Source organism: Mustela nigripes, chromosome 13 (assembly GCF_022355385.1).
Source record: "Mustela nigripes isolate SB6536 chromosome 13, MUSNIG.SB6536, whole genome shotgun sequence".
NCBI lineage: Eukaryota > Metazoa > Chordata > Mammalia > Carnivora > Mustelidae > Mustela > Mustela nigripes.
The window spans coordinates 5,087,294-5,105,128 of NC_081569.1; the positions used below are offsets into that span (position 1 = coordinate 5,087,294).

Below are 17,835 nucleotides of genomic sequence, written 5' to 3' on the forward strand. Positions count from 1 at the left end.
ACGCACACAAAAACATGGGGAGCAGCAGGCAGAGGGAGAAGCAGACTCCCGGTTGACCAAGGAGCCTGATGCAGGACTCGATCCTAGGACCCTGGGATCATGACCTGAGCTGAAGGCAGAAGCTTAACTGACTGAGCCACCCAGGCATCCCTAAGGTGTTTTGTTGTTGTTGTTGTTGTTGTTTTAATTATGACAGAAATATTAGAAATTTTTCAGATGATGTGTCAGTTTTGTTTTGTTTTGTTTAGATTTTATTTATTTACCTGACAGAGACAGAGAGATCACAAGTAGTCAGAGAGGCAGGCAGAGAGAGAGAGGAGGAAGCAGGCTCCCCGCTGAGCAGAGAGCCTGATGCGGGGCTCGATCCTAGGATCCTGAGATCATGACCTGAGCCGAAGGCAGAGGCTTTAACCCACTGAGCCACCCAGGTGCCCCTGATGTGTCAGTTTTTGATAACTGCTTTATTGAGATGTAACCCATGTACCATACAATTCACCTGTTTAAAGGGTACAGTTCAGTGGGCTTTAGTGAGTTGTGTGATCATCACCACAATCAATTTTGGAATGTCTTCCTCACCCTGCAAAAACACCCATGTCCAGTAGTAGTAACTCCCCTTCCCTCACATGCCTACCCGCAGCCACTAGTCTGCCTTCTGCTTGTAGATTTGCCCGTTCTGGCTATCTCATACAAATGAAATCATCTGACCTGTGGTCTCCTGTAACTGACTTCTTCCACTTAACATGATGTTTTCAAAGTTTATTGCTGAATAATATTCCATTGTATGGGTGTGGCCCATTTTATATTTAGTAAATATCTAGGTTGTTTCCATTTGGGGCTCTTATGACTAATGCTGAAATATATGTTCACACACAGGGTTTTGTGTGGACCTCCTCCTTCCCTTCTTGTGGGCATTCACATAAGAGTGGAAGTGCGTACTTGTTGGGTGACTATTTTTCACCTTCTGCAGAACTGCCAGGGGTTTCCAAAGGAGCCCTGCAGTTTTCCATCCCCATGAGCAGAGTCGCGGGTTCTCATGCTACCTGCACTTGCTGTGGTCTCTTTTTTGACCCAGACCTTTTTTTTTTTTTTAAATACATAAAACATTGTTCTGAAATTAAAACATGATGTAAAATTTAGGGAAAGGTAACAAGGCCATTCTTGTCTATAGTCATTTCAGTGTTCATATGAGTAGGGAGACTCATGCACCATTCCCAACCTAAGCCCAAAGTAACTCAACTGATTTTTTAAGACCAGCTACACCGGGGCGCCTGGGTGGCTCAAGTCTTTAAGCATCTGCCTTTGGCTCAGGTCATGATCACAGGGTCCTGGGATCGAGCCCTGCATTAGACTCCCTGCTCAGTGGGAAGCCTGCTTCTCCCTTTCCCACTCTGCCTGCTTGTGTTCCCTCTCTATCTGTGTCTCTCTCTGTCAAATAAATAAAAATCTTTAAAAAAAAAAAAAAAGACCATCTACATCATTTGTATACCTGGGCAGTTCTTTTTATGCCATCATCCTGTCAGAACTGTGGTTTCCTTTGCTGCAACAGTGATTGTAAATAATTGACTGAGAACGATTGATCGAAATAGTCCATAGACGGATCAGTCTTTTATCTACTGCCCTTTCTTGCCACAATCCGCTACGTGTTCCTCTGCCATTTCCAGCCCTAGAAGAGAGCTCTCAGTGTTTCGTGCATATAAATAGCATAAGAGGGATGGTTTCAAAGTGTTGGTTAGCAGACGTCTCACAAGACTCTTAGAGCAGGGAGTTCTGTGACAATAGCCAGCTATGCAAGAAGCAGCATCATAAGATGAAAATCATCTCCCCTGCCACCACTTTGCTCTCGGTGTGTCTGAAATCAGAATATCCCAGCAAAGGTCAGCGTACTTCATGTCTCGTGTCACACTTTACTCCCAACAGAACTATGTAAAACCTTTAAAAGACATGAAGCCCTACCAAGGGTTTCTGGTACTTTGATTAAAGAAAGTTTCAGGGGCACTTGGGTGGCTCAGTCGTTTGAACACTGAAGTCTTGACTTCAGCTCAGGTCACGATCTCAGAGTCGTGGGATCGAGCCCAGCATCGGGCTCCACACTCAGTGTGGAGCCTGCTTAAGATTCTCTCTTTTCCTCTTCCCTCCCTCCACTTCTGCTTGTGCACGCACACTCTCTTTTTAAAGATTATTTATTTATTCATTTATTTAAGAGATAGAGAGATAGTGTGGGGGAGGTTAGGAGCAGAGGGAGCAGGACAAGCAGACTCCACACTGAGCACAGAGCCCGATGCAGAAGGTCCACGTGAAAACAGAGAATCTGCTGGTTGATTCCTTTACAGCTATCTTTGCTTATGTAACTTTAGAAGTCTTTGTGAACCCCTCGGGTACGCATACCCCTGTTTCAGCCACTGATTTATAAAGAAGTTGGACTGTGTTTTAGAACGCTAAGGTCTAAGTGGGGTCGGGGGGACAGAAGTTGGGGCAAGTGGAGATGGCACTGGGTACTGCTTAGACTGGCAAGTGAAGTCCCCGAAGAAGGTGATGTTCGGGTGAAGAGATGAGCTGGACATTGGGGAGTGGTCCCCACTCAAGGAGTAAGCAAAGGAAGAAGATACAAAGACAAATGAGAGGAGCATGGTGGGGGCAAGACTGTGGACTGTGAACATGTCGGTGCTCGTAGCAGGTTTTTGTGAGGCCGGCCAACAACGCGGAGTGAGGGAGAGGTCAGAGTAAGGTCCTCACGAAGACCAGTGCGCTCCCCGCACTCGGCAAGAACATGACCATGGCCTGTTGCATGGCCTTCTGACTTGCGTAGCAGTCTGTTCACACGGACGCTGCCCTCCACACACAAGGCATTCTTCTGTCCTCAAACCAAATGAGTGTATCCTGCCGCTGCCAACAAACCTGGACCCAGCCAGCTTGGATTCATGGACAAAGACAGAAAGCAAGTTGTTTTATTCCCCGTCGTACTTCCCTCTGATCCCCACCCCTCGTCCGTAGGCATCCTCCTTAACCATGGGTTATTATAGTTACCGTCTCTTTCTTCCCTTCTGTCAACGCAGGCACGGACATGTCTTTATGCCCTGACCTTAACTGTTACCTCTCCTTCCTGTGAAGATGTCAGAACCAGGGGCTGTGTTGCAGGCCCAAGGACTCTGTAACTATCCCCTCACCTTTCTTTAGGTGTTTTTTGCTTGTTTGTTTTAATTTTATTTATTTATTTGACAGAGAAAGGGAGCACAAGCAGGGGGAGCTGCAGGCAGAGGGAGAAGCAGGCTTTCTTGCTGAGTGGGGAGCCCAGTGCAGGACTGGATCCCAGGACCCTGAGATCATGACCTGAGCTAAAGGCAGACGCTTAACCAACGGAGCCACCCACACGTCCATATTTAGTTTTAAAAGCCTAGACGGAAAAATGTGGGCAGAATGGTAACAGCAGAGGCCAGAATGGAGGTGCCAAGAATCAAAATTGGATGTGTGGTTAGTTGGTTGGGGGTGTGAGTGTCTTCTGAGAAACTTAATACTGGAGGGAAAGAAAGAGGTGAGGTGCCGGCCGCAGTGGAATATAGGGTGCAGGGGCCCTTCTGTTGCTTTTAGGATTGGTGGTCCCATAGAATACACTCAGACAAAAGGGAAAAATTTGTGGAAGAGACTGAAACACAAGAGACGAAGGAATGGGGAAAAGCTCCCTAAGGAAGCGGGAGGGAGGATGTGGGCCAGCCAGAGCAGAGGGCCAGCGGAAGAGGATCATGTCCGTCTCCGAGTCAGCCACATCCCCTCTGGGGCACAAAGCAGAGAACGGTGACCCATGATGTGGAGGGTGTGAGCTCCCGCTACCACCCTGCCAGCAGCTCTTCACATACTCAGTCAAAACTTGGGGACACCGATAGCCTGAAATGTGTGTTTTCTCTGATTTTCTTAATCTTTGGAATGTTTTATCGTCTCTGCTTGTCAGCCTCATCCTGGCAACTCTGCTTCCGACTCACCTTTCTACACATTCTCTTCTACAGCCCTCTTGACTCCTTGTCATCTCGTCCATACACATTTGCTCCTTATCCGCGTTCTGTCCGTGAGCCCTTCACCTGACTTCCGTTCCGGGGTTCTGATAGGCAAGCTGCCAGTGACCGTGTTCAGCTCAGGATGGCTTGGTATTAGGTTGGCAAAGGGGAAAAGCGGTGTTCGATGTGTGAAGGTGGCTAAAACTATATTTTCTTATAATAACAAAATTTTATGTTTGGGACTTCTAGGTTCAGCATGAGCTTTAATAGACATAATCTGAAATACTACGTGTTACCGAAAAAACCCAAGAAGGTGGCATTTGATTGCTTAGAATGGATCAGAAAGCATCACCCACGTGAGTACAGCCATGTGACAGATTATGTCTAGAAGTAATAAATGTCTTTTTAGTACCACAATAGAATATATCAGTGTGCATATTAAACATTCTTTGTTATAATAGCACTAACTAGCTATTTATAGAACAGAATATTGCCAACTCTCTCAATCCTGGAAATTATAAAATCACATTTGGTTTGATAACAATAAACCCTAAGAAAAAAGTATATGAAATATTCCCTCCTACACACCCGTGTTCTACTTCACGATTTCAGTGTCTCTCCTCGGGCTTCTGTTGGTATGCATTAAGCCGCTTTCTGTGTTAGGGCCTTCTCCCAAGAGTGCCTCAGAGTTCTGTTAGCTAAAATGAGATCCTGAAATGCCTGGTGGTTTTCCACGTAACGCCTTTTCTACTTCCCCATAGAGAGGTGTTTCTGTTAACCAAGTTAACCACCTTTGTTTCATTTCTTAAAAACTAGTATACGTGTTTGTGGGGCACCTGGCTGGCTCCATCGGAACAAGTGATTCATGATCTTGGGGTCGTGAGTTTGAGCCCCACATTGGGTGTGGAAATCACTTTTTTTTCTTCTTTTTTTTTTTTTTTTTAAGATTTATTTATTTGAGAGAGAGCACAAGCAGAGGGGAGGAGGGAGGCAGAGGGAGAAGCAGGCTGCCTGCTGAGCAGGGGATGCAATGTAGGGCTTATTCCCAGGACCCTGGCATTGTGACCTGAACCAAAAGCAAACGTTTAACCAACTGAGCCACCCAGGTAACCTAGAGAGCACATTAAAAAAAAGTCTTAAAAAAATGAGTATATGTATTTGAACAAATCAAATGATGGAGGGGGATAGACCAAGGAATCATCCACAATCTCCCTCCTAAGCCTCCTTCTCCCGGGCAGAGAATATAGATGGTTAGCATGTTTGTCTATACCTTTGGCTCTGCCACGAGCAAGGACTTTTTCTTTCATACCTTTCATTTTGTGATTCTCATAAAAGTATACATAACATGTGCTCATGAAGAAAACCGAGAAAGCAACAAGAAGAAAGAAGCAAAAGACAAATCTTACTTCCAGACAAGTCACCATTACCGTTAGGGGTTTATTTCCTTCCAGCAATTGTGTGCATTTTTCTTTCCATTAGCATACCGTGTCTGCAGTTTTTCTACCCTTAACCTGTTTTATATCTTGAGCATTTTCATAGGGTTTTTTAAAAATTTGGAAATCACTTAAAATGTTTCAGTATATCTTACTTCATAATTCCTTTGTTAATTTCCTAATGTTGGCCATTGAAATTTTTCTAATTTTCAAAAGGAGAAACAAAACTATTCGTAGAAGTCCTGTACCACTTTATTTCCTAGATTAGTTTCCTAGAAGGAAACTGAATTAAAAACTAGGAGAATTTGTAAGGCTGATATGTACTGCTACATGCGCTCTGCAGCGTTCGTATAAGGTGCCCGCCCATTTTATAGCCCATGTGAAGGAGAGCCCAGGCTTCCTGCAGGTCCACCCCAGGAGTCATTCGGGGGACAGAACAAAAGGTCACATCTTGTGGTTTCCAGTACACCTGAGCTCCTAGCTTGAATTACTCTCCCTGTGTGGCCCTGCCCCACTATAAGTAGACTGTGAAGATCTGCTTATGGTTTGTGTATTTCTAAGAACATAATGAAGGGCACCTGGGTGGCTCAGTTGGTTGAGCATCCCACTCTTGGATCTCTTGGTTTGGCACTTGATCTCAGGGCCGTGGGTTTGAGCCCACACTGGCCTCCACACTGGATGTGGAGCCTACTTTAAAAAAAAAAAGAAGAACATAACGAAAATTGTGTTGTTATTTGTGTTAAAGGCTCTCATGTCTCAATACTGTTTTGGTTTCTTGGCAGATGACTCTGGGATAATCTACTGCCTCTCCAGGCGGGAATGTGACACCATGGCGGACACTTTACAGAAAGATGGTCTCGCTGCTCTTGCGTATCACGCTGGCCTCAGTGACTCTGCCAGGGACGAAGTACAGCACAAGTGGGTTAATCAGGACGGCTGCCAGGTAACGTTTTTGGAATAAACAGAGGAAGTCATCTTTTTTAGTGTATGAACAAACCTGCACATGCCAGATGAGAACTGTTTTTACTTTAAAGACAGCAAACATCAAAATAAGACTGAAATTTAAAAACAGATCATTTTGAGGCTTTCTTAAGTTGCTTTTTCTTTCTTAAAATTTTTTTTATTTAGTTGTGATTTATATACCATAAAATTCGCCCTTTCAGAGTTTACAAGTCAGTGGTTTTTGGTATATTCACAAGGTTGTGCAAGCTTCACCACTGTCTAATTCCAGAATATTTCATCATCCAAAAAAGAAACTTCGTACGATTTAGCAGCCACTCCCCAGTCCCCAGCAGCCACTAGTGGAACCACTGCTAATCTGTCTGTGTAGATTTTCCTGTTCTGGACATTTCATATAAATGAAATGATACATTATGGGTTCTTTTGTGACTCATTTCTCTTACTTAGTATAATGTTTTCAAGGCATTGTGTATCTTGTTGTAGCATGTATCAGTCCTTCATTTCTCTTTGTGCTCCGGATAGCATTGCATGGCTGTATCCTCGGTCGTTACCCATTCAACATTGAGTTGCACCCGCTTTCTGGCTATTGGGAATAATGCTTCTGTGAACATCTGTGTACATGTGTTTGTATGAACATATTTTCAGTTCTCTTGGATAGATACTTAAGAGTGGAATTGCTTAGTCATATGGTAACTCTCTAACTTTTTGAGGAGCTACCAAACTGTTTTCCAAAGCAGCTACAGAATTTTACATTTCTACCAGGGATGTATGAGGTTCCAATGTCTCTGTCTTATTATTTCTACTTTTTATTTTATTTTACTTTATTTTTTTTACTATATCTATCTTGGGGGATGTGAAGTGACATCTCATTGTGATTTTAATTTTCATTTCCCTGATAACTAATTGTGTTGAGATTTCCGAGATGATAGATTTTTACCCACAAGGATCAAGAGGGAGGAAGCTAAGAACACTCTAGGCGTCCTATCCGGTGACGGGTGCCAGTGGTGGATAGAGCTCTCTAAATACAAGGATGAATTTGAGAAAAACAACTAATAACTTTTTTTTTTAGCCTGTGAAGTTTTCAATTCACAAAAAGAGAAATTATCCCAAAGACTCAAGGGAAAAACATCTCTCAAAATTATTTTGTAACAGAAAACAGGAGAAAATCTTAGAGGATATTAGCCTACTGTCCTTGGAAAGGTGTCAGAATACTCAGTATATATGAATTAGAAGTATTTTGCCATAAGATGACAGGCTAAGAGGAAGGCACAAATTTTTAAAAATGTAGTTTATCTAAATAAGAAAATGCACAAAAGGCAAAAAACAAGTAGAATCATTATCAAGACACAAATGGTTCAGCTTGGTACAGACATCTGCATCAGTGAGGTAGTGAGTAACTTGAAAATGTCAGCCTAAGAATAATCATTGTATCCAAGGAAGAAACGGGGATGGCTGAAGCAGATACAGTAGACTGATGTGTTCCAAATGAATCCATAACAAATATTTAACAAATTTAAAAGCATTATCTCAGAGTCACTGGGGGAAAACATACATGTAGACATAGTTCACCACCTTGTTTGGTTTACGGAGAGCTGAGAGAAATGATCCGCACGAAGATACAGAGGTAGGGTGCTCTATAAAAAGCAGGCAGGCCTGAGACCGTCTGATTAAATAGTAAAAGCAGGAACACACTGTCTTCAGGATCAAAGGAGGAAAGCTTGGGATTGAAGGATTCATAGCCAGCTCATTGTCACAGATGTTGGGCACAACAGAAAGGCACTTTCAGATAGATCACATCCAGAAATGTATCACCAGCGTATCTTGAGTCAAGTAATCACAGATATCAGTCTTCCCTAATTTGTATATTGCAATAAGCAAAATTCCAGTGTGGTTTTTTTTTTTTCCCTTTGATAAACTTTTTCTAAAGTTTGCCTGGAAGAATATTCATGTTAAAGTAACTGAAAGAATTTGGGAGGAAAATGAAAACACATGAACGATGGCTTTGCAGTACATTACAGACAGATCAGTGACACAGAAATCCAAAATTAGACAGGAAAACATGTAAAACGGAGTACCTGGTTGGTACAGTCAGTTGAGCATCCAGCTCTTGGGTTTCTTGATCATGAGATCAAGCCCCAAATAGGGCTCCATACACAGGGCGGAGTCTGCTTGAGATTCTCCTGAAATAAATAAATAAATCTTTAAAAAAATAAAAAAGGTAAAAACAGTATGTAGCAAGGATGTTATTGAAAAAAAAAATAATGAGGAAAGAAGGATGATCCAACTAGTGGTACGCTTACCTGCTGGCGGGGAATCGTTTTTGGATCCTCCTATCAAAATGAATCACAGGTTGGGACGCCTGGGTGGCTCAGTGGGTTGGGCCGCTGCCTTCGGCTCAGGTCGTGATTCCAGGGTCCTGGGATCGAGTCCCGCATCGGGTTCTCTGCTCAGCGCGGGGCCTGCTTCCCTTCCTCTCTCTCTGCCTGCCTCTCTGCCTACTTGTGATTTCTCTCTGTCAAATAAATAAATAAAATCTTTAAAAAAAAAAAATCACAGGTAAATAAAAATTTTGGCATTTTTAAATGTATGAACTCTGGCTGGAAGAGAGCCTAAGCTTAAAAAAAGCTCGAAAGATTAAAAATCTAAATAAACACTTCTATGTCGAACAAAATTAAAGGCAATAGCAAAGAACAAACAACTAGGGAAATAATGTCTTTTGCAAATAAAATATCCCCAAACTTCAATGAGAAAAACATAAGTCTCAAATAGTAAATTACCCCAGGCTATCAAGAGATTTTGAAAAGAAGGAGCCACAAAAGGCTAAGTAGAATTGTTCTTCAATGTGCAACTTTGCTAATTATTAAAGGAATCCAAACAAATTAGTGAGAGACCATTTTCACTTCTGTATTAGCAAACTTTTATTAACTATGGGGGACAGTGCTCTAAGAGGTGATTTCCTGCAATGCTCCTGAGAGCCTTTCTGGAAAAGAATATGGCAGACTGTTCCAGGAGCCTCAGATCTGAAACACATGTGTGGAATTTACATCAGTGTTTATATGGGTTTTGGGGATTTTTATAATTGAAGTATACCTGGTGTATACAGTATTGTGTTACTTTCAGGTATACAACAGAGTGACCTGACAACTCTGCATTATGAAATGCCAGCCATAATAATTGTACCAACCACTTACGACCATACAAAGTTATTACAGTGTCATTGACTGTATGATAGCGTTATCCTTTTTTTAAGATTTTATTTATTCATTTGAAAGAGCCAGCGAGAGAGAGAACACAGTAGGAGGAATAGGAGAGGGAGAAGCAGGCTTCCCACTGAGCAGGGAGCCTAATGTGGGGCTTGATCCCAGGACCCTAGGATCGTGACCTGAGCCAAAGGCAGACACTTAATGAGTGAGCCCCCCAGGTGCCCTGATAGAGTTATTCTTAATAGTAAGTAGCCTAAATTTCCTGAGAGAGTGACTGGGTACAGTATAGTGAATGCCTGGTGTTGAAAATGGTTTATGGGGTGCCTGGGTGGCTCAGTGGGTTAAAGCCTCTGCCTTCGGCTCAGGTCATGATCCCAGGGTCCTGGGATCCAGCCCCGAGTCGGGATCTCTGCTCGGCTGGGAGCCTGCTTCCTCCTCTCTCTGCCTGACTCTCTGCCTACTTGTGATCTCTGTCAAATAAATAAAATCTTCAAAAAAAAAAAAAAAGAAAGAAAGAAAATGGTTTATGAAGCGGGTGCCTGAGTGTGGCTCAGTTGGTTAAGCCTCTGCCTTTGCCTCAGATCATGATCCTGGATTCCAGGAATCAAGCCCCACACTGGGCTCCCTGCTTAGCGGGGAGTCTGCGTCTCCCTCTGACCCCCCTCTCATACTTTCTCTCCACTCTCTCTCAAATAAGTAAATAAAATCTTTTTTTTTTTTTAAGTAAATAAAATCTTAAAGAAAATGGTTTATGAAGAATTTCATAATGATATGAAAATGTTCAGATGCCAGGGATGGAGAAACGCAGGGACAAATGGAACCTAAATGTGTGAAATCTCAGCTGTAGAAAAAAAAATTGAGGGGCACCTGGGTGGTTCAGTCGGTTAAGCGTCTGACTCTTGGTTTCGGCTCTCTGGTCGTAATCTTGGGGTCTTGGGATCAAGCCCCACATTGGGCTCTGCGCTCAGTGCAGATACTCACTTTCTGTCCCTCCCCACTGCTTTCTCTAGCTCTCTCTCAAAAAAATAAGTAAATCTTTAAAAAATTTTTTGAATAGAAAAATAGATGAGAAAAAAGGAAAAAAGCCAGTTCTTTGTAAGTTCTTTGAATCTTAAATATAGTATAAATGTTCTGTAATAGCCATGCACACATATATACATATCTGTATATATGTACATAAAACACTTTGATCAAAAATACAGTTTAAGAAAATGGGTGCGTTTTTGTTTCTGTTTTCAGACTGGCTAATCCTTACAGTCAAGGTGTAATTATACAGTCACCCGACAACCTTGATCTTGTTAGACTTATAAGATAGACTAAAACCTCATTGTTTTTCTCCACAAAGACATTATTATAGTCTGAAGTTTCAAAAGCAACAGAAATAAGGAAGTAACAGCTTGACTAAGCCAGTTTTCCCAGTGACTCAAAGTAAAGGCTTTCAGAGGGGGAGTTGGCATTGGGGTCACCTCACTGGGAGCCTGTACTCTGCACCCAAACAGGGGAGCCGCACCCGCATCCCACTTCTTGGAACGCAGCAGGCCTGCTGGCTGCCTCACCTCTCCGCACAGCCTCTCCACCTGCTCTCCACCACTAGAGGCTCCAGGAGACTTTCTCTTTTCCAAGGACACTTCCTTCTATCAAAGTGCCATAAATTTAGAGGGCTGATGAGGCCACAGCCATCCCCAGTGCCACCAAGCACGCCTGTTTGCTGGCCATGTTCTCCATGGCCTGCACTTGCTCACCCTGGTCCTCGGTCACTGAGACCATGTCCTCAGCCTCCGTCTGGCTGCCAGGTAGTTCCGCTGCTTTTGAAATACTGTTCTTACAGCCGCTATTTATTTTCTTGAAGGTGGGGGGGGGTGTCTTGCAGCTTTATTTCTATAATAAAGCTGGAGATGTAATGGTTTTGTCTGGGTTAATAAGTCCTACATTTGCAACTAAAATGGATATTCTTGAAAATGATTTTTTTTTTTTTTTTACTAAAAGTGGATTTATGAAGCTCCTGAAATTTAACTGCCACCTTTCCTGTCCTAAGTAATTTGCATAGGCTAATCCCACAGTCTGCAGTATTTTTTGCAGTAGAAGCACCTCTCAGACTTTTACCCACGTGAGTTCCAATAAAAATTTCACCAGTTTTTCCTTTGAAATCAGCTGTTGAGGAAAAGGAGCCCGTGTGTGATCCGTCAGCTGCTCCCACTGGGAGCACAGATGGTAAGCACGGGGGCAGATGAGAATGCCATTGTCTCCAAAGCATCAGAAAAGCTGGCATTGGTGACATCTGGGAGCAAAAGCCCTGGGAACACTTGTTTGTGACAGTGCCCCTCATGCCTCCATATCAGCAACAGAAGAGAGCAAGCAGTGGCCACCCCCCCAAGACATCATGGCTCTTGATTCTGGCCCCTTCCATGATGCCAGATCCCACAAGAAAGTGCCTGCCACCGCGAGCTCCTCTTCACCTTCTCGGACCTTCCTAGGATTGCAGATTATCCATAGGAAGACCTCACATTAGTCATCCTCAATAATGGGGCCAAGTTAAGATACTAGATTGCGGGATAAAGTGGAGGATAGAGCTTTTCGAGGTGCCTGTTACTAAAATGTCCCTTTCCATCTGTTCTGAGCCCAAGAGGTATGTGCTGTTTCCTCAGGTTATCTGTGCAACAATAGCATTTGGAATGGGGATCGACAAACCTGACGTGCGGTTCGTGATCCACGCATCTCTCCCTAAATCTGTGGAGGGCTACTACCAGGAGTCCGGCAGAGCTGGGAGAGATGGGGAGACGTCGCACTGCCTGCTCTTCTACACCTACCACGACGTGACCCGGCTGAAGAGACTCATCCTGAGTAAGCCAAGCCCCGGGGCCCTATGGTCTCCCGGGAGCATCTGCTTCTGGCTTTCTTTAAATAGTTATACAAGCGTTACACAGGCTTGTCATGTAAAACTCAAATGGTGTGGACGTGTGTATGTAGACATGGACACGGTGGAAAATGTCCAGATCATGCCTTGCACACAGTCTGGCCCTAGAAAGTCATTCCAGCTTTTGGCTTCCCGTGTAGCCTTCTAGATCCAACCTCTCCGTGCGTGCTTGCATGTAACTCGTATTTCAAACATGCAGAAACAGTAGAATGGGAAAAAGAATGAACCCCCCCCCCCAGCCCTCCATTCGCCCATCAGAGAGAAGCAATATCCTATATTTGGTGTTTATCCCTGCCAAATGCATATATTTTGCCATTTGTGCTTGGGATTATATTATATGTAGACATAGAGTTTGTTATCAGTCTACACTAGGATGTAATTAAGACTCCGACTGATAACGTGTGGTTCGACTGCATTGCATTCCATGTCCGTTTCCCCGGTCCTCTTGGACGAGAGACTTTGAGTGTTTGCTGTTCTGCGCGGTTATCAGCAGTTCGGTGCTGAGCACCTGTTGCACATATCTGTGGACGTTTGTGCAGCTGTCTATCTAGGATAAATTTCCGGACCTAGACTTGCCAGGTTAAAGTGAATTCATATTCTAGAATCTTGTTGTGCCCTTTGTCCATTTTTCTACTAAGTTGTGATAGTTAAGTACATTTCCTAAATAAATTTACTATTTTGAGACCACTTCTGAATGGATCCTGCCACAGGTACTGTACGTGAGGTATGACACTTAACCAGGCACTGTGCCAAATATCCGGTCACTTTTTGTGCCTGTCATCCCTGGTTTTCGAGATGGCGTTCACCCCATGGTGAAAGGGAGTTCCTTTAAGGTTTTGTAACTTGCCTCCAAGAGCGCTGATGAGCAGCAGTAGTGGTAGGAGTTGGGGGCCAGGGGGACTGCGAATCTGGTGGTAGATAGATGACGTTGTTTAGCACCTACTGTATGCACTGTCTTAACTGCTTGATTATATCCCTTCATCCAGTCTTCACAACAGGCCTCACAGGTACTACTGTTACTGTCCTCATTTTACACAGGAGCACGGCAGATGTAGAGCCGGTAGGTCACGGAGCCCTGATGGGGCCCAGGTCTGTCTAACTTCCAAAGCCCACGTCCCTTGCACTCTACTAAGATGATTCTCAGTGAGAGCACCTGGGTGGCTCAGTTAAGCCTCTGCCTTCAGCTCATGTCATGGTCCCAAGGGTCCTGGGATCGAGCCCCAAATCGGGCTTCTTGCTCAGCGGGGAGTCTGCTGTTCAATCAGACCCTGCCTCTCTCCCTCTCGTGCTCACGCACACGTGCTCTTTCTCTCTCTCTCTCAAATAAATCTTTAAAAAAAATAAAAAGATGATTTTCAGTGAAAAAAGTGAGACTTTAAAACAGTGTGACATGGGGCACCTGGCTGGCTCAGTCATTAAGCATCTGTCTTCGGGTGAGGTCATAATCCCAGGGTCCTGGGATCGAGCCCCAAATCGGGCTCCCCGCTCGGCGGGAGGCCTGCTTCTCCCTCTCCCACTCCCCCTGCTTGTGTTCCCTCTCTCACTTGTGTCTCTTTCTGTCAACTAAAATCTTAAAAAAAAAAACACAACTTAGCGTGACCATTTGTGTTTTTAAGCAGAGCCTATATTAAGTTAGATCCAAATAATTCAATAAGCATTTAAGTTTTAAACACTTAGCAACATTTAAAAAAAAAGAATACTCATAAACTAGAAAAAAAAGTTTTATTTTCATTCTTAACAAACCTCAGGTTGCTTACAAACGGAAAGTATGTGCGTGTGATTCTCAAACCTTGAAATTAGATTAGACACTGCCACCCTTATTTCCTGTTTCACATGGATTTTTCTGGAGGTTTTTGTATTTATCACAGCAACTGCCAAAACTTCGGTTTCACAGAGATGGCATTGGAAGGAATATAGGCAGCATGACCTCAGAGTGGCAGTTTGTATGGTGTTCAAATATCACTGTTTCCCTTAAATTTAAAATACCCTGCCAGCACCCCGTGAGTTCACTGCAGCACCCCGGGGCTCCTTGGCACGTGGCTTTGGCACCGCTGGCATAACTACTCTGATCCCAGGCACCGGGGGTTGGTGGGGGCTGGCCCATTGCCATGGTTGCTTTGCTCTGCTGACTTCAAACATCCAGCTGAGCCGGCGTGCTTGTCTGATAAATACAGTAAATTTGATTCACATCATCATTGGGAGTCATGAAGATTGGGAAAATTTTTTTATATTTCTTCATTTCTTCCTATAAAACTAGAAATCTGAGGGATAAACATAAATACATGGTTTGTCATAATATAGAAATGATGTCATACTGATAGATGGTGCTATTAGTAATTTTATTTCAATTAGTATTTAAAGTTATATGAATCTATTCCAAATATTTGTGTTATTTTCTTGTTTTCTACTCTAATAAGTATTTTTATTTTGTTCTTTACCTCTTTTAGTGGAAAAAGATGGAAACCATCATACCAGAGAGACTCACTTCAATAATTTGTACAGTATGGTGCATTACTGTGAAAATATAACAGAATGCAGGAGAATACAGCTTTTGGCTTACTTTGGTGAAAATGGATTTAATCCTGATTTTTGTAAGAAGTACCCAGATGTTTCTTGTGATAACTGCTGCAAAACAAAGGTAAAATAAGAAAGTTTTAAGTTCCTTGTGATTCAGGAAATTGCCAAGACTTTAATTCGACAAAGTTAGATACAAGTTAGGTTACCTTAAGTGGGCCCTCAGGGACTGAACCAGGGAAAGGTAGCTTTCTCCCCATGGTAATTTGGAATAGAAATATTTAATAGTAATTCTGTGGAATAACTTTTGAATTAGAAGCCTATAAAAAATACCCTGAACCCATCCCAAATATTGAGGTTATATATGTGTACAATAGGATATTTTAGAAGTATCATTCATCTGTAAATACCCAAAAAGATCCAACTTGGGCAGGAGAATATGTAGATTCAAATCTCAATATATATTTGAAGTTCTCATTCTGAAGAATTATAATAAATAGTATACTGTGTGTTCGAATCAGGTCAATTACGTTATAATATAAATTGGTTGTTTAAAAACTATGAAGAATTAATGGCCATTTGTCTGCCCTAAAAATAACCATGGGAAGTTAAATTCAGTCATTAGGTACTTAATTTTACCTCTCATGGTAATTCTATGTTCTAATGTCTCCATCCTTTACAGTTTACAGAGCATTTTCATATTCGATACATTATTTGAAATGTCTGTGCAAGTTACTGGGGACTCACAAAAGAGCACCCTGTTCATAGACTGGAGGGGGACAGACATGGCATGTGATAAGCACAGTCACAGAGGTCTGCAGCACTAGCCAATACAGAAGGTTGGGTCTGCGGATTCGTGGCCAGTTCTACTTGGATATTGCTGATCAGTATCCGTTCTTGTTTCACAAACGTTTGTTGAGTGCCTGCCGTGTGGCAGGCGCTGGTCTAGGAGATTGGGATGCATCCCTGAACAGAATAAAAAGATCCCTGCCCTTGTGGGGCTTACATTCCCGCGGAGGGAGGCTGAGTATGGACAGCATAAGGGCACGGGAAGCACAGCGGTGTGGGAGCCTGGCGCAGTGAGTGGGATGCCAGGAGCAGGACCAGGTGCGGTGGCCCAGGGAAGTCTCCTCACAGAGATGCAGCCTGTCTGAGCCACGGACACCTGAAAAGGAACTTAGCTGAGCCATTCCCTGGACGTGGGCATTCTGGGCTCCCAGATGTGGAGGCATACCTGTGCATTTGAGGGATAGCAAAGGGAGCCCGTGTAGCCGAGCAGGGCTAAAAGTCAGTTGGGGAAAAGGAAGCGGCAGGCCAGAGCCGCAGCTGGAGGGGTGGTGTGACTGACCCTCAGCAACAAGGCTTGGGGATGGCCGTTTGACAGGGCAGATCAGTTCGGTCTGGGGTGTTTTGAGTTAGATAAATCTGTTAGATTCAGAAATTCTGAAAAGGGGCTTGTGGTACCTACCAGTTCAGGAGTGGTTGGCGTACAGATGGTATTCAGAGCCACAAGAGCAGATGAAATCTTCAGGGGTATAAGGTTAGGCCAAAGAAAAGAAAACCGAATGACTGAGTTCCAGGACATTAAGAGATTAAGGAGAAGAGGAGGGACTAGGAAAGGAGACCAAGAAAGAGAATTAGCAAGGTAAGGGGAAGATCAGCACTCCATACAGGAAGCATTTCAGGGAGGAGGGAGTGCTCATTGCTCCAGTGCTGCCGCTAAGCCGAGTAGGGAAGGAGCCCAGAAGACACCACTGGCTTCAGCAGGAAGTGTGGCTGGAGTTGTCTGACAGGTCCAGTAGAGAGGGACAAACCCGCAGGCTTTCATATATATATATGAATATACAGAACTTTTTCAAGTTTTGCTTCAAGGATGATCAGAGAAGTGTAACAGCAGCTGGCAGGGGAAGTGGAGTCAGGAAAAGACAGGAGAAGTAACATCCATTAGTGCTGATAGGAACGTACCTGCCTAGGATGGAAAGCTGATGTGTAAGGAATGGGGAGAGCCGCTGAAGCAACATCCTTGGATAGGTAGGGGTGGTGGGGAGAGGGATCTAGTGTGCAAGTCCAGAGATTGCCTCCAGGCAGGAACCGAGAGAGCTCATCTCTAAGCACGAGGATGGAGAGGACTGTGGACGTTTGCTGGTGATAGGTGTTGTGAGGGAAGTTTGCGAAAGCTCTCTTGTGGTTATTTCAGGTTTCTCAGTGAAGTAGCAGGCCAGGTCGTCAGCTGACAGTCAGGACAAGAGAGAGAGCTGAAGAGAAAGGAGAAAGTGAAGTAGTCCAGTCATCTGGGACAGCGGTCAGCAAACCTTATCTAAAGGGCCAGAGTGCATACTTAGGCTTCGTGGGCCTTAGAATCACAGGCTCTGTCTCAAGTACTCAACTCTGCTCTTTTAGCCCAAAAGCAGACATAAACAATAACTACATCGATTTTCCATGGCTGTGTCCCAGTATAATTTGACGTACGGAAACAGGCATCCAGCTTATGGGCCATAGCGTGCTGACTCCTGTCTAGGGCGGAGGAGTGCGACACCAAGGGTGTGTGATGATTATCGGGCCACTTGGAGGGCCCGCTTGAGGTCTGTGGCCATTTGTTGAAAGTACACACTTTCAGCATGGTTGTTTGTGTGTCTCCAGCCAAGGTCAGCTGCCACGGTTTAGGCACAGAGTGGTGAAGACTTGAATCTAGAGTGTATCATCAAGCAATGAATGGGATGAATGGACCTAAGGGCAAAGCTGCAGGCCCATGAGAGGCAGTACTGTAATGAGGGCAGTACTGTAATGAGGGCAGTACTGTAATGAGGGCAGTACTGTAATGAGGG

General features: G+C 43.8%; 1 protein-coding gene across 2 annotated transcripts in view; it reads left to right on the forward strand.

Moving 5' to 3' along the window:
• The window catches only part of BLM (BLM RecQ like helicase), a 91,049-nt gene that overhangs the window by 53,707 nt on the left and 19,507 nt on the right, over positions 1-17,835 (forward strand). For both annotated transcript variants that reach the window (XM_059371532.1, XM_059371531.1), the window contains exons 13-16: positions 4,236-4,342; positions 6,202-6,362; positions 12,228-12,423; positions 14,944-15,134. In XM_059371532.1, the coding sequence (XP_059227515.1) occupies positions 4,236-4,342; positions 6,202-6,362; positions 12,228-12,423; positions 14,944-15,134 (655 nt within the window). The remainder of the gene's footprint in view (positions 1-4,235; positions 4,343-6,201; positions 6,363-12,227; positions 12,424-14,943; positions 15,135-17,835) is intronic.